Source organism: Glandiceps talaboti, chromosome 21 (genome assembly GCF_964340395.1).
Source record: "Glandiceps talaboti chromosome 21, keGlaTala1.1, whole genome shotgun sequence".
NCBI lineage: Eukaryota > Metazoa > Hemichordata > Enteropneusta > Spengelidae > Glandiceps > Glandiceps talaboti.
The window spans coordinates 3,520,026-3,535,433 of NC_135569.1; the positions used below are offsets into that span (position 1 = coordinate 3,520,026).

General features: G+C 34.0%; 1 protein-coding gene across 1 annotated transcript; it reads left to right on the plus strand.

The window, feature by feature from the left end:
- Positions 1-838: 838 nt before the first annotated feature.
- LOC144451511 (coatomer subunit beta'-like) lies at positions 839-14,755 on the plus strand. Its single transcript, XM_078142379.1, has 22 exons — positions 839-894; positions 1,596-1,616; positions 1,917-2,033; positions 2,206-2,292; positions 3,017-3,143; positions 4,195-4,343; positions 4,766-5,012; positions 5,169-5,311; positions 5,926-6,025; positions 6,673-6,772; positions 7,131-7,241; positions 7,529-7,614; positions 8,510-8,619; positions 8,807-8,950; positions 9,612-9,742; positions 10,155-10,362; positions 10,791-10,901; positions 11,095-11,309; positions 11,958-12,050; positions 12,807-12,984; positions 13,516-13,581; positions 14,534-14,755. The coding sequence occupies exons 2-22, from the start codon at positions 1,599-1,601 to the stop codon at positions 14,753-14,755; spliced, it is 2,763 nt and encodes a 920-aa protein (XP_077998505.1). The 5' UTR covers positions 839-894; positions 1,596-1,598.
- The last annotated feature ends 653 nt before the right edge of the window (positions 14,756-15,408 follow it).

Consider the following 15,408-nt stretch of genomic DNA (forward strand, 5'->3'; position numbering starts at 1 on the left):
TCACACAAAATAAAGTACTGTATTAAAAAAAAAAAGATTTTTTTAAAGTATTGTAAATAAAAACAAAGCTACAATTATTGCAGCTACGTACAAGTGCAATATTTGGATATTGCATCTAACCAGTGTGAAAAGTAGTAATTTATAATTAAATAAGCTTACTTGAAGAAAGTTTCATCCTCCAAATATATCAATATAATAAATATAAAGTTATCCATGCACTTTTAATAATGTTAATATCAACGACTCAGTGATCAACAATGTAATAATTTTTCTTCTGGAAAAAGGGGACAGAATTACAGAAATGGTATTCGAAATATTGGTCCGTATTGATATAAAACTTTTGCGTGAAAAACAAATGCGTTTGTACTGTTATATCTTTTTCACACAAGAAATGGCACTTGGACAATTTTGTCGAAAATTGCCAGAATGATGTACACGTAAAACAAAAAAAAATTACTATATATAACGTTGATGTTCAACAGACAGATATACACAAGCAGACACACACGTACACGCGCGTACTTACACACATACACTTGATGCCTCAAATTATGACAACGTCAGACCACAAAAAAGAGTCACAACCAAGAACCAGTGGCATGGCAGTATTAAACAAGTGCAGGCTTCATATTATAACGTCTTCGGGTCAAAGGTCAGACTACGTGTTCCTGGCCAACTCATCGGGTTGTGACGCGGCAAAATCATTATGATGGGTACTTACTGATTCCGTTGTGACAAGGGAACGATCTATATACATGTAGACAACAGGCCAGGTCACTACGTATTATTATCACCACTGATTGTGTATTTTCAACGGACTTTGATCACTGTTCGGTCGTCAACTCACAATCACGTTACAAGTTTGTTGCATTGCGGTGATCGTAACAACCCACGGTGAGTGAAATAACATCCATACTATTCACTTACTAGATTGTAAGATGATGTAGGGATGTAGAGACCTTGATAAATATTGTATTTACGTATTCAGATGTTTCAAAGATTTCTAGAATTATGGAAAACACTTTGCCGGAACTTTACCAATAGTTAAATCTACGATGATAACCCGAGAGAGATAGACCGTCTTTTGGTGCATATAATTTCAGATCTCACATAATGCTTACACGTTTGATATTTTGTAATTATGTCCGAGGTTACTGTTTAAGACATAATTCTGAGGTGTCATAAAAACTTATTTAATTTCTTAATGAAGGGTCTTACTAGGAATCGCCTGTTGCAGCAGTCGGCCATTGTGTTTGGTAGAAAATTAACTCCATGTCATCCAGAGATGAGATGGGGGGGGGGGGGGGGGGTATGCCACCACGTTTTATTTCAAAACCCCAATGTTTAATATATGTATTCACACACACATGATACTTTGTAAAATATTCCACATGGGTTATGTAAATGTTTGAAAATGTTGATTTGTTTAAACAAAATATACAATATGAATGAAAAGGTTAAAATATGAATTTTAATATAAATAACATAAAAATGAAATTCATTATTCTACAGATTTTAAACCCAATGTTTATTTTTGTAAAAACGAATAAAATGGATATTAAATATATCTTTCATATTTCTCTTGTTATTTTTAGGCAATGAAACTAAACATCAAGGTAAGATTATACAATATTGTGATGGAGGGGGGGGGGTGTACACAATGGGGGGAGGTGGATCTGCAGAGATGGTGGTGCAATTGGTGTTTCTTGGCAACTGTATGAAATTTATCATTTGTGATGTGAGATCATTATAACTCTCCGAAACCCAAAGTTTACGAACATTCCTTTATTTTCTAACGAAACCTTTTTAAAAATGGCAATCATAGAGAAGAAAATTAAACAATTTAATCTTCACATGTGACTAAATTCTTGATTTCTTCAAGTTAGTGATTTCTTCGCCATCTGTTATTATTCCAGCGTCACTTCTCAGCAAGATCTTCTAGAGTGAAATGTTTGGATATACATCCAAATGAACCATGGTTACTAGCAGCTCTATTTGGCGGAAAAATCCAAATATGGAATCATGACACCCAGGTGAGTTATTTAAAAACTTCTCAATTCTTAAAGTGGTACAAGCTGAGTTTATGTCTCTCCAATAAAAATATTGTGAAACTACTGATTTAGTTGATAACGATTGATAATAAATAGATACTTTATAAGCTACACTCAGAGTTGTAACTTAATAGTGTGTGTTTCATTTTTATAGACGTTAGTCAAGAATGTTGAAGTGAATGAATTGCCAGTAAGAGCTGCCAAGTTTATCGCCAGGAAGAATTGGTTTATAGCTGGTTCTGTAAGTATATGTTATGTGTTGTATTTTCATTTAACTCCGTATGCATCTCATAAATAAACAATTTGAACAGTTTTTGTTACTTTTTACAAGAAAACTTAAAACCCATTCTCAGTTCAAATCAAGAAAATAATGAGGGGTCACGATATAAGTTGTTTAAATCTGGTGTCAAAATGATTTTAGAATCCAATATGGCCGCAAACTACATAGAGTTCTATATGGCCACTGAGGGCAGTGTTAATTCTGTTGGGAAATAAAAGATTGATGATTTCCTTGAAAACAAGACATTACTTCAAACATTATTTCAAAAGTACCTGGAACAAGCTTTCATTTTTTGAAGGGATTTTGAAATTTTGAGCAAATTTTGAAGGAATTTTAAGGAGGTTGATTTTCAGGAAAAATAAACCCATAGGCACTACCTTAAAACACCCATAGGCACTACCTTAAAACACCAATGTTTGAATGCCATAGTTTTGCCATTTCAAATTAACTTTTGAAAAATAATACCAGGATGACATAGATAATAATTTTATATTAATATTCTATAATGACTTGCACAGGTCATAACACACAAGCCGTTGAAAGTTTTTTAGTTTTCTAGCAAAAAAAGCTTTCCATCTGACTTGGTCAACAAGCTTTATCAGAATTTTATAACGTTATGAAAAGTTTGAGTGCCTTAGATTTCAAGGCCAAGTTCACCAAGGCTTTTTGTTTTGTTCTGTTTCAGGATGATATGATGTTAAGAGTATACAACTACAACACACAAGAACAGATTCAATCGATAGACGCTCATTCTGACTTTATACGATGTATTGCAGTACACCCAACACAACCATATGTTATCAGCAGTAGTGGTAAGTAGTATGGTTCCCCCAACAAACAAACAAACAACAACACAACCATACATATTAACTCTTTTAGAATGTTCATGTAGAAAATAGTATTGAAATGTAGAATAAAACTCAAACTGATTTATATCATACCAATTTCTTCCTTGTTTTAGCCCCCTCAAAAAAAGAATTGTTTCTGGTCAGCCTGTGCATCACTTACATACCCCAGCATTTTTTTTAGGTTTATCCAGCCCATGCAGTTTGCAGATTCGTGGGGAAACACAAAAATAACCCTCCCTACTCAGTGAAGACAACTGCAGAACCAATCATGAACAAGCAAATGACATCTACCCTACATACACACTTGCTCTAAAGTACTAAATAAAAAGAACAGTAACTGCCATAAATAGTAGATTGAGTGACAGGTTTGTTGAGAATTAAGAAAAAAATTGTGCGTTGCACCATTTTAGACAAACTGTCCTGACCAGAAAAAATTCTTTTTTATTTTGGCCTTATCAGACAGTGATGTTGATTTGTGATCACAGTGAGATAACATTTATTATTTTATATATATATTTTACTATCATTGATTCGTTTTTGCTTTGCTGTTCATTTATTTCACCGCAGGACTGTGTGTTCTTTACCCTACCACTTGCACTGTGTATTTTAAATTTTGCATATTCTTTTTAGAGTTTCTGTACATCGCACTGTGACGTATGTGTAGTGAAATTAAAATAATAAAATAAATAATAATAATAATAATAATAATATGTGCAAGTGTTATCAATATCTGTATTTTATTTTTATGTAATTTGTAACAAAAAAACATGTGAGATATATTGTATCAAATAATTGAAACTCTATGCTGTCTCTAGTTTGGTAGTAAGAATGACTATTTATTTGTACTTTCAGATGATATGGTGTCTCTAGTTTGGTAGTAAGAGTGACTATTTATTTGTACTTTCAGATGATATGGTGTCTCTAGTTTGGTAGTAAGAATGACTATTTATTTGTACTTTCAGATGACATGGTGTCTCTAGTTTGGTAGTAAGAATGACTATTTATTTACTTTCAGATGACATGGTGATCAAATTATGGAATTGGGAAAATAAATGGAGATGTGAACAAGTCTATGAAGGTCATTACCACTATGTTATGCAGATTGCTATCAATCCTAAAGATAACAACACCTTTGCTAGTGCTTCCCTGGATACTACCATCAAAGTGAGTCTGATATGTTACCATGGAAATGATGAAATAATAAAATGTTCACTCCTTCAATGATAACAGCTTTTGTATTTACTACTGAGATGTTGATAAGTTGATACAAATTTACTTCTAATGTGAGATATGGTGCTGGGTTTCTGGTAGTATTTTAATGTGTTTACCATCATGTTTTTACATTACATCGATCATAGGGGTGTGACCACTACAGTTTTCATCAGATTTTACATCATATAAAACGTATGATGTCGCACTTGTGAACGTTTGTTTAGGGGAGGGAGTTTAGACCTAAACAAACGATGTTCACTTGTTGAGCTTGTGTGACCCTAAGTTGTCTCACTTTACACTGTATATTTGTTGGTATGACAGCAAAAGTCCAATTTGCATATAGACTTGTCTAACTTTATACTTTGTGTTTGTAGGTATGGCAGCTTGGCTCCAACTTCTCTAACTTCACCCTACAAGGTCATGAGGGTGGTGTGAACTGTGTTGACTACTACAGTGGTGGTGACAAACCATATCTGATATCTGGAAGTGACGATCATACAGTGAAAGTCTGGGACTATCAAAATAAAACTTGTGTTCAGACATTGAGAGGTCATTCTAACAATGTGACTACGGTCAGCTTCCATCCACAGTTACCCATAATTATTAGTGGTGGAGAAGATGGTAAGTTGACTATGACTTCATATTTGAAAAATCAATGAAACAGCATATGCCAAGTCTGTGTTTGTAACTCAATACATTGCAAAAAACTAAAAAATGTGGTTACGGTTTTGCAATTTATTGAATTAACCCATTATTCTCTTTTAACACTGTCTGCAGACAATATCCGTATTTGGCATTCCAGTACCTATCGACATGAAAAAACACTAAACTATGGATTAGAGAGAAGTTGGACTATTGCCACTTTACAAGGATCTAACGCGGTTGCCATTGGATTTGATGAAGGAACTGTTATGCTCAAGGTATGTATTTGGGAAACATTCATTTGTACTAACAATATCATCTATAATTCCTAATCAGCAGTATGTATGAAAGCAGTTGTAAGAAAATAATTTGTTCCAAACTCAGAGAGTAAATAATTTTCTGAGTATAGTTTGGCTAAATGACTCGGCCTTCTTTTCATATACGATTTAAAACATTGAATTGTTGATGGTTTGACCAGTGAGCCAGTTTCACATTCAGTTTTTAGCCTCTCCACTCTTGATGCATGGCTTCAAGTCCAAGTTGATGCAGAATACAAACGTTTACCATCAACATTTCAACTTTTGAATTGTATACAATAATAGCTGAAGAAAGCCGAGTGAAATATTCTTTATGATTTCACTTTGGTACTAATACAAAATATAATGCCAGAGCAAGGAAATGTTTTTGGTTGTAAAATAATTTGGAGTTTTTGATTTTGAAGTAAATATTGATATTGAATTACTTTCTTTCTTTCTTTCTTTCTTTCTTTCTTATCCAAATTTTATGTGTTTTAGCTCATGTTTTCTTGAAGCCAAGATTTTAATGTAACAGTCAAAAAATATTTGAAATATAATGAAACTGACTGTAACTGTATTTTTCATTTGGTTAATAGCTTGGTCGTGAAGAACCAGCCATGTCCATGGACAGCAGTGGTAAAATTATCTGGGCAAAACATTCTGAAATACAACAAGCAAATCTGAAATCTGTTCAAGGTAAAGTGTAAATACAAACATGTAGTTTCATGTCTGTTCAAGTTATAGAGACAAGATTTCTGCTAAAATGAACCAATACACCATACTGTTACTGTATAAGTATGTGCCACATACTTTGCCTTTGCCATTTGTTTTATTGACTAGCTTAAGTCCTTGGGCAAGATTTGACCATCACTGTGCCCCAGCTGTATAAAGGGGAACCTGGTAGGACAGTGAACAAGTGTACGTTTATGATCTCTGTTGTGTGTCTTGTAATGTATGTATTATTTATTTTAACTATTGTATTGTATTAGAGAATGATATATGTATTACCGTAACCAGCCATATTTTGATAAGTTTACAAGACTCATGAGAACCACCAATATTCAGACTTTGAGAAATATTGCATTTTTTTGACACTCGGCATTCAAAATCCGAGTCGATAATGAACAGTATTCCATGATGTTAGACATAGCTATTAATACCATATTGATTTATTTCGATTTTTTTTGTCTGTATATGTTCTTTATTTATTTATTTATTTATTTTCTGTAACTCTTCTAGTGTCCATTTGTTATATCTTGATACATTTCTACCTAAGGCCAGTGACCAAAGTACCGAATAAACCATGTAGATATTAGAGAATGTTAGTTATTGTGTCTGTTCAGGTCTGGAAATGAAAGATGGTGAACGATTACCATTAGCTGTCAAAGATATGGGAAGTTGTGAAATTTATCCACAGACAATTTCACATAGTCCTAATGGAAGGTCAGTTTCACTTGTTTACGTTGTATGTTTTGCATAGTGTATAGACTATGTTACTTACTACCAAACTAGAGAGAGTATACAGTTTCACTTATTTACATTCTATGATTTACATAGTGTATAGACTATGTTACCTACTACCAAACTAGAGAGAGTATACAGTTTCGATAAGGCGACATGATCTTTTTTATTTCTCGCACATTGGTTGTTACGAATCACACATCGAAGAAAATGCAGACATTGACAGCATGCTACTCTTCAACTAAGTTGAACTTACTGTGAAAACAATGCAAGACATTAGATTACTACATTGTTGTGTCACTGACTATAAAATCATTCAACATTTCTGTCTTAAATCCAGGTTTGTAGTGGTATGTGGAGATGGAGAATATATTATCTACACAGCCATGGCTTTAAGAAATAAAGCTTTTGGATCAGCACAAGAATTTGTCTGGGCACAAGACTCTAATGAGTAAGTTATGGTTCATCTTGTCTATGTAGTGGTACAGTACAAGACTATAATGAACAAGTTATGGGTCATCTTGTCTATTTAGTTTTACAATACTAAGTATAAAACTATGGAATTTGTCATTCTGATGAAGATATCGCCACCTAGTGGTCAGCTGTAACTATGGAATTTGTCAATCTGATGAGGATCGTCAACCAAGACAGATCGAAAGCTGAATACTAAAAAACTTAGAACTGTTTGTGTGTTATATTTATTTCTGCTACATCTTTCATTAATTACTATAATTTCAGATATGCAGTAAGAGTTAAGGACAGAGTGAAACTCTACAAAAATTTCAAGGAAACCAAAGATCTGAAACCAGCATTTGTTGCTGATGGTGAGTTTTTATTTCTTGTGTTAAATATATGTTTTAATTAATATCCACATTTTTTTTGTAAAAGTGGTTTGTGTGGGTCTATACTTACTGTTATCAATATAAGGGTCAGATGATAACTTTTCAACCTTCCAACTATTGTTTTAGATATACAGTATTTTGAAATCAATATCTGAACCTCCTAAAAATTCCCCAAAAGTCCAAGAATCCAAACTTCAGACAGGAATAAATTCCATATTTTGTGTGTCGTTCTATCAGTTGGCCATTATTACCCTAATTCCAGTACAAGTACAATGACTTTGATGAATATATGTCAATCAATCAATCAATCGATTGATCAATCAATCACTCGCTCACTCAATCAATCAATCAATCAATCAATCAATCAATCAATCAAATTTCTATAGTGCCGATTTTCAGAGCAATGTTCTGTTCAGTAGCGTTGAATGGTTAAAGCACACCATAGACTTTGCTTAACAAATAAGTCTTCTGTTTTGTTTTGAAACAATCCAGGCTTGACAAGAGAGATGTCAGAAAGTAACTTATTCCTAACTTCTCTACTAGTATACTTTGGGGATTGTTACTTGGTGTAAGGACATGTCAGCTGGCTTAGATTTCTATCAACCCCTGTACCTTTAATGTCAGAGAGTAACTTATTCCTAACTTTTCTACTAGTATACTTTGGGGATTGTTACTTGGTGTAAGGACATGTCAGCTGGCTTAGATTTTTATTAACCCCTGTACCTTTAATGTCAGAGAGTAACTTATTCCTAACTTCTCTACTAGTATACTTTGGGGATTGTTATTTGGTATAAGGAAATCAACTGGTTTAGATTTCTATTAACCCCTGTACCTTCAATGTCAGAGAGTAACTTTAATGCCATAATTTCATTGTTAGGTATATTTGGAGGATTATTACTTGGTGTCAGGACATCAGCTGGTTTGGATTTTTATGACTGGAATAATCCAACTGTTTTAGTCAGAAGGATTGAAATCGTTCCCAAAGCAGTAAGTTTCTCTAAATTTAATCTCAAAATTTTATCTGCGGTTTGAATAATTTCATTCACTGTGTGAATTCTCAACAGAAGTTAAATTTCATGAACCAACAATGCAATATGATATTTAGTACATCCAGTATTTTGACAGCGATCTCCATCAACTTAAGTTGACTTTTTAATCATTTTTTATTTCACAGATCTACTGGTCAGACAGCGGTGAGTTAGTGGCTATCACAACAGAAGATTCTTTCTATATTCTTAAATACAATGCTGAAGCTGTGACTAAAGCCCAGGAAACTAATGAAGGTATCACAGAAGATGGTGTAGAAGATGCATTTGAGGTGAGATTACATTTTGTACTGTGTAACATAGTGTGTGATATACTGAGAAGATCATGTGATTTGGTAGAATAGAGATGTACAGTCATTGAGAATGTTGAATTGTATGAATGACTAACACTGGTGAAAAGTCTTTGTAGAAGACACAGACACCCAGCTACAAATGTATGTACAAAAGGAGAGCGAATGAGAATTAAAACTTTGAGCAACCAATAGTGATGCCAGTCCTGGCACTGTACAATTTTTTAGCTCTAGTACAGACCTACATTGGCACAAAAGCCCTATACAACTTCCTCAACTCCCTGGCGAGTATATATGAAGCTTAACCTCTGTAAGCACATAGGATTAAAGCCTTCACATTGCAACCTCTATCCTACTAGGTCCCCTATTATACAGCTGGGTTGACTGAAGCACAGTCGTGGTTCAAATCTTGTCTAAAGACTTTAGCCACTCAGAAACAAACGTCAGCAGCGGGGCTTGAACATGCAACCCATACAGATTCCAAGCCAAACACTCTAACAATTTGACCAGCCATACTCCATAGCTGCTGTGGTCCTCACAATTATTGGTCAAACTAAACAATATTCTTTTTAGTCAACATGTATGGATAATGTGTTCTGCACACAATTAATTGGCTGAAATTGTTCTTACATTATCTTGTTAGGTTGTCGGTGAAATCCAAGAAATTGTCAAGACTGGTCTTTGGGTTGGAGACTGTTTTATCTATACCAACTCTGTCAATAGATTGAATTATTATGTTGGTGGAGAAATTGTCACAATATCGCATATGGATAGGTGAGGACAACAATGATTTATTTATTTATTTATTTATTTATTTATTTATTTATTTATTTATTTGATGACCAACAGGAGCTAGTCCCATTTATAGGCTCCTTTGGTTCAGTGTTAATGCAGGAGGAACCCGGAGTACCCGGGGAAAACCCGCGTATTACAGTAAAGTCAAACTGAACGACACTCTTCTTACTTAAAGTGTGGTAAATTTTATCAAACCCAGCAGACACCTGGCGAGTTTGAACCCAGACTGCAGGGGTAAGAGGTGTACGAGTTAACCACTCGGCCTCTACCAACCCTTGATAAGATATATAATTTACAATTTTGATGGAGACATTTTTATAATTCATTTATGGAAATGATCATAACATGGTGAAATCCGTGTTCTTAATAATCGTTTTGTTTGTATTTTCAGAGTGATGTATTTACTTGGATACATTCCCCGTGATAACCGTTTGTATCTTGGAGACAAAGAACTCAATGTTATTAGTTTTGAACTGTTGCTATCAGTCCTAGAGTACCAAACTGCCGTCATGAGAAGAGATTTTGAAACGGCGGACAAAGTACTGCCCACAGTTCCCAGGGAGCAGAGGTCAAGGGTCGCACATTTTCTAGAAAAACAGGTACGAGTTTGGGACATGTCAGACAAATATTCAGCCATGCACAAGCCAAGTTGTACCATTTCAATCAGAAAATACAGGAGGGTACACCCAGGTCATTCTATGTCACTGCAATATTGTCAATGTTATTGGCTCCATCATGGTACTCACAATTTGAGTTACAGACTGTATAAATATTCAGTTTCACTATTTTCTTGACTTAAGCCAGCACATATATAATTATATTATTCTCCAATATTTCTCTTCATTTTAGCCAAGAAATACTAGTGGCCTAAGTGCTTTGTCACTACAAGTTGAATACGAGAAGTGACTAGGCCCCTTAGGGCAGTCATATTTTCCTTGGCTGAATGAAGAGAAAATATTGGGGAATAATATGTCATATTCTATATGGCTTAGCAGTTACTATGGTAACACGTTTTATATATTAACAGGGATTCAAGTCTCAAGCTATGGCAGTTACCATTGACCAGGATCACAAATTTGATCTCGCAATTCAGTTAGAAAACATCCAAATAGCTCATCAGGTTGCCAAGGCAACACAGGTAAGTATAGATAATCAGAGATATGCACCATAGAAATGAAAGCCTTAACCTTGTACTGTACTCCAACCCATTGTTGGTTACAATCCAGGAGAAAAAAAGGGGTCATCATACAATGTATGTTATAGAGAACAAAATGACAAGAAGTAGAAACAGCTCAGTTGGTAACATCTAAATGTGACCTTTGACCTTTCAGAGTGAAGAGAAATGGAAATTGTTAGCTGATTTAGCAACTAACAAATGTGAATTTAAGTTGGCTGCTGAATGTTTACACCAAGCTCAAGATTATGGTGGCTTGTTGCTATTGGCAACCTGTTCCAGTGATGTTGCCATGGTAGAGGATTTAACTAAAGCAGTTGACATCAATAGACATGCAAATGTTGCCTTTGTATCAAACTTTTTACTTGGAAGGTATGTTTATCTGAAAATGTTACAAGTTGTTTGATTAACTTGATAATTAAGTACTTGTTCAGAAAGAAACAATAAATGAAATTCACCCAGGTTGAGTTTCATTCATGGAGTAAATGCAATCATGTTCCTCATTGCTTTTAATAATAAACCATTTCCTAAGTTTGCAACACTTAGGCAGGGACTCCATTGGATCCTTAGGTTGAAAGATTGAAAGTTAACGAGTTTTTGTTTTCATCTGAGTGTACTAGTGTGTGAAAGTGAGAATTTGATTTTGGTGTTACAAAAAGTTTTTCCTTTTTTTTATAAACTTCTGACATCAGTTCAAAAGAGTCCAACCAAATTCAAAGAAAATGTGATGTGTCGATGGATATCGAATCAAGTGAAACTTGTTGGTTGTGAGAGGTCCCCTTTGTTGTCTAGCCAACGTTATCTTTTTCTGTACATACTGAGGAGGGTATTAGAACCATAAACCCTATGATAAAACTTACAAAGGCAACATGAATCTTTGCAGACAAATGGCACAAAATCTTGCCTGACATTACATTGTATTTTTACCTGTAGAATTTGTATGTTGCTGCTGACTGTCGCATTCAAACTATAGAGGGAGCTGTTCTTTTCAATATATATGTCATTGTGTGTTCATTGCAGGGTTGAAGAATGCATAGATGTGTTGATTCAGTCCAATCGTGTTCCAGAAGCCGCTTTCTTTGCTAGGACATACATGCCAAGTAAAATGCCACAGTAAGTTTAATAGTCAAATTTTATATTTCAATTTGTATTGTAATCCAAATTGGACATGGGCCTTCAAAGGTATATGATTCAATCCAGGTTCTCACACATTTCAATGTCTTATCTTGTCAGTGGAATAATAATGAATACATAGGGTCATAATTCTTTTGTTCTGGACCAACTTTTTCTATTGCTAAAAATTGACAGACTTGTTTTTCCCATCTAAATTTAATTTTACTTTTACATAGATCTTTAGGGGGGAAGTACACCACTCCAGGAAATAAATGTATTGTCATTAACTTTAGGTACTTAATATTCATGACTATTTGCCTAAAGGTAATAAGCACTTAGGAATCATGAATATTAAGTGTTCATCTAGTACATATGCATGTATGGTAAGTCCCATGATGCAACAGTGGATGAGTGTGAGAACAATAGATGTGAAATAGAGTTTGATGTTTCTTGGTAATCGAGTGAAATTTATGTGATGTTAAATCATGAAATGACTCTCCAGAACTCAAAGTTAATGAAAATACCTTTATTTCTTGGAGTGGAGTTCTCCTTTAACTTATATAGACTTCACTATGTCACATGCTTTTAATTCATGTATACCATTGTATTTTATCTTAGTTTATGTTCTCACCTATTTCATGTGGTATTTCTTTTTAACCTTGTCTTTTATCTGCGAATCTGCACCAATTTCCATTGCAAGCTTTTGCCTTTATAAGTCACTGTGGCAATAAAATATTATTCTTATCACTATTTTAGAATTGTAGATCTATGGAAAGAGACCTTAGCTAAAACTGACAAAAAGAAAGCCAATGCCTTAGCAGACCCAAGAGAATATCAGAATTTATTTGGTGGTTTAAAAGACACATGTTATGGTGAAAATTACCTGAAACAAACCCAGCAACAGTATCCAGCAACAGCCTACCAACAAGTACCGGTAAGTTTGGTTTCTAAAAACCAGCTCCCAAAAAGTGTTGGTAAGTTTTGTTTCCATAGTAACCAAGTACTGACAAATACTTATAGGTTTTGTTTTAATACATTGACTTTTAATAATCACATGATATGGCAGACTTATCAAATAATCTCTTCTCATATCGTTTTATACACTAGACATATCGCATGATTGTCAGACTTATTTCTTGCATATTCCTTTATAGATTGACCTTATTACATGATATGGCAGACTTATCAAATAATATCTTATCATATCGCTTTATACATTAACCATATCATATGATATGGCAGACTTATCAAATAATCTCTTAGCATATCACTTTATACATTAAGCATATCATATGATATGGCAGACTTATCAAATAATATCTTATCATATCGCTTTATACATTAAGCATATCATATGATATGGTAGACTTATCAAATAATCTCTTATCATATCGCTTTATACATTAAGCATATCACATAGTTTATCAATCTCTTACCATTAACTTTCATATTGATTCGTACACAGCATAGCAGTGATCGTAACGTGCTAGGGGAGTTACAGGAAGCCATAGAAAGTGGAGTTGCTCAAATTGTAAGTTTATTATATTATTCAAAGCAAAGACTTACACCTTAAGTATACGTGTAAAACTTTAGTCAACATAAAATGTCCAATGTGTAGATAGTACAGGTATAAAACTTACTAAGCATGGAAAGGACACATTGAATAATACAAATTAGATGTTTATGGCACAGAATTATTCAAAATAGGTCATTATATATGCAAAAACAATTTTAGTATCTGAGTGTTAGGTACACCATGTATAAGGGATACATTGCTATGATTTGGTTAGATTCTTCATATTACAGCAACGATATCCTGTGTATTATGTACAGTAGCAGTGAAATATGGCATGATCTTCACTTTCAAAGATTCAGCAAATATCTGTAATTTTTTAATCAAATATTAAATAATGTAGACTACCTCAGATATAAACTCTAAACTTGTGCTGTTACTTTCTTCAAGAAAACTTCAACCTATTCCCAGTTACAATCAGTGAGAAAAATGTGGTTTCTTCCCAGCAGATGTACAACCATTACAGATTAGTTGTATATTGTCTTTTTAAGTTGATGTCAGTTTTCACATCCACTATTTCTGGCAAGACTTCACAATTGTCGCGATTTTATTATTTTTCGAGAGGGTCATCGTACAAATTTTTGAAGTAGAGGTCAAAATGAGAAACCAATATGGCCGTCGATTGCTAGCTGTGTTAACTTGATTGGATAATACAAGATTGATGTTTTCCTTGAAAACAAGATGGTGTATCTCCAAATTCTTTTATTATTTCAAAAAGACCAGGAACAAACTTTCATCTGACAAAGTTTGGAGAGAATTGAAGAAGTTTGATTTTCATGGAAATTTCTCCCTGAGGTGCAATATACCTTTGTTTAAAAACAAGTACATTTTCCTACCATAGTTCTGACTATCGTCATTCAAATAATTCATTAAAAATATCTCATTCCTTTTTGTTCATTCTCTGTTACAGAACCCTGAAACTGGAGACGTAATCATCCAAAATAATGTTACCATAGAAACAGAACATACCCAGGTATTACAGAATGAGAAAGTTAAAGATATCAAAACCATGGAAACCAAACCAAGGTCAGATACAGACGGATCATTAGATTTAGACTTAGATCTCCATGACGACGGTGTGGATGATATTGATATAGATCTGGATGACGATATATTACAATTAGAAGATTAATAGAATTGAGTGAAGTTACAGCGCAAATTATAATTGTGTTCACTTTCAAAGATCAAACAGCTTTGAAAAGAGCAACATTCAACCAAGTAACATCAACAAAAATTGAGATAGGTAATGCTGCCCAATTAGTGTAAGTAATAAAGAGTGACAGGTGGGTGCAACTAGATTTATAGTGTAAAGAGTGAGTGCAAAGTTTATTATATAGATCTGATTGTACCCATCCACCCATCCACCCATCAGTGTGCCCTCTAAAGCCAATTTGACTGACACAATTTCTAGTGACGCACCAAAATTTGGTGTTCCCCCATCTCTTACTATGTGGTGACTCACAAGAAGTCCCAGTTCTCATTTTGACTCACAACAAAATTTGGCTGTCATTAGAGGGCACACTGCCACCCACCCATCCACCATGTAATGGTTTATTACTTATACTTATTCGACAGATGTTACTTATCTTAAGTTTTCGTGATATTACTTGGTTTAGTGTGGCTATTAATTACCATGTCAAACATATATTTGATCACAGAACTGAACATGATTAGAATTTCCACTGTACATCATGTGACCTTACTTCAGATGTGTCCAAGTCTAAATTAACAGATATATAATTCTAAATGTTTTAAATAAATGTAGATATGTAAAATACAGAATAG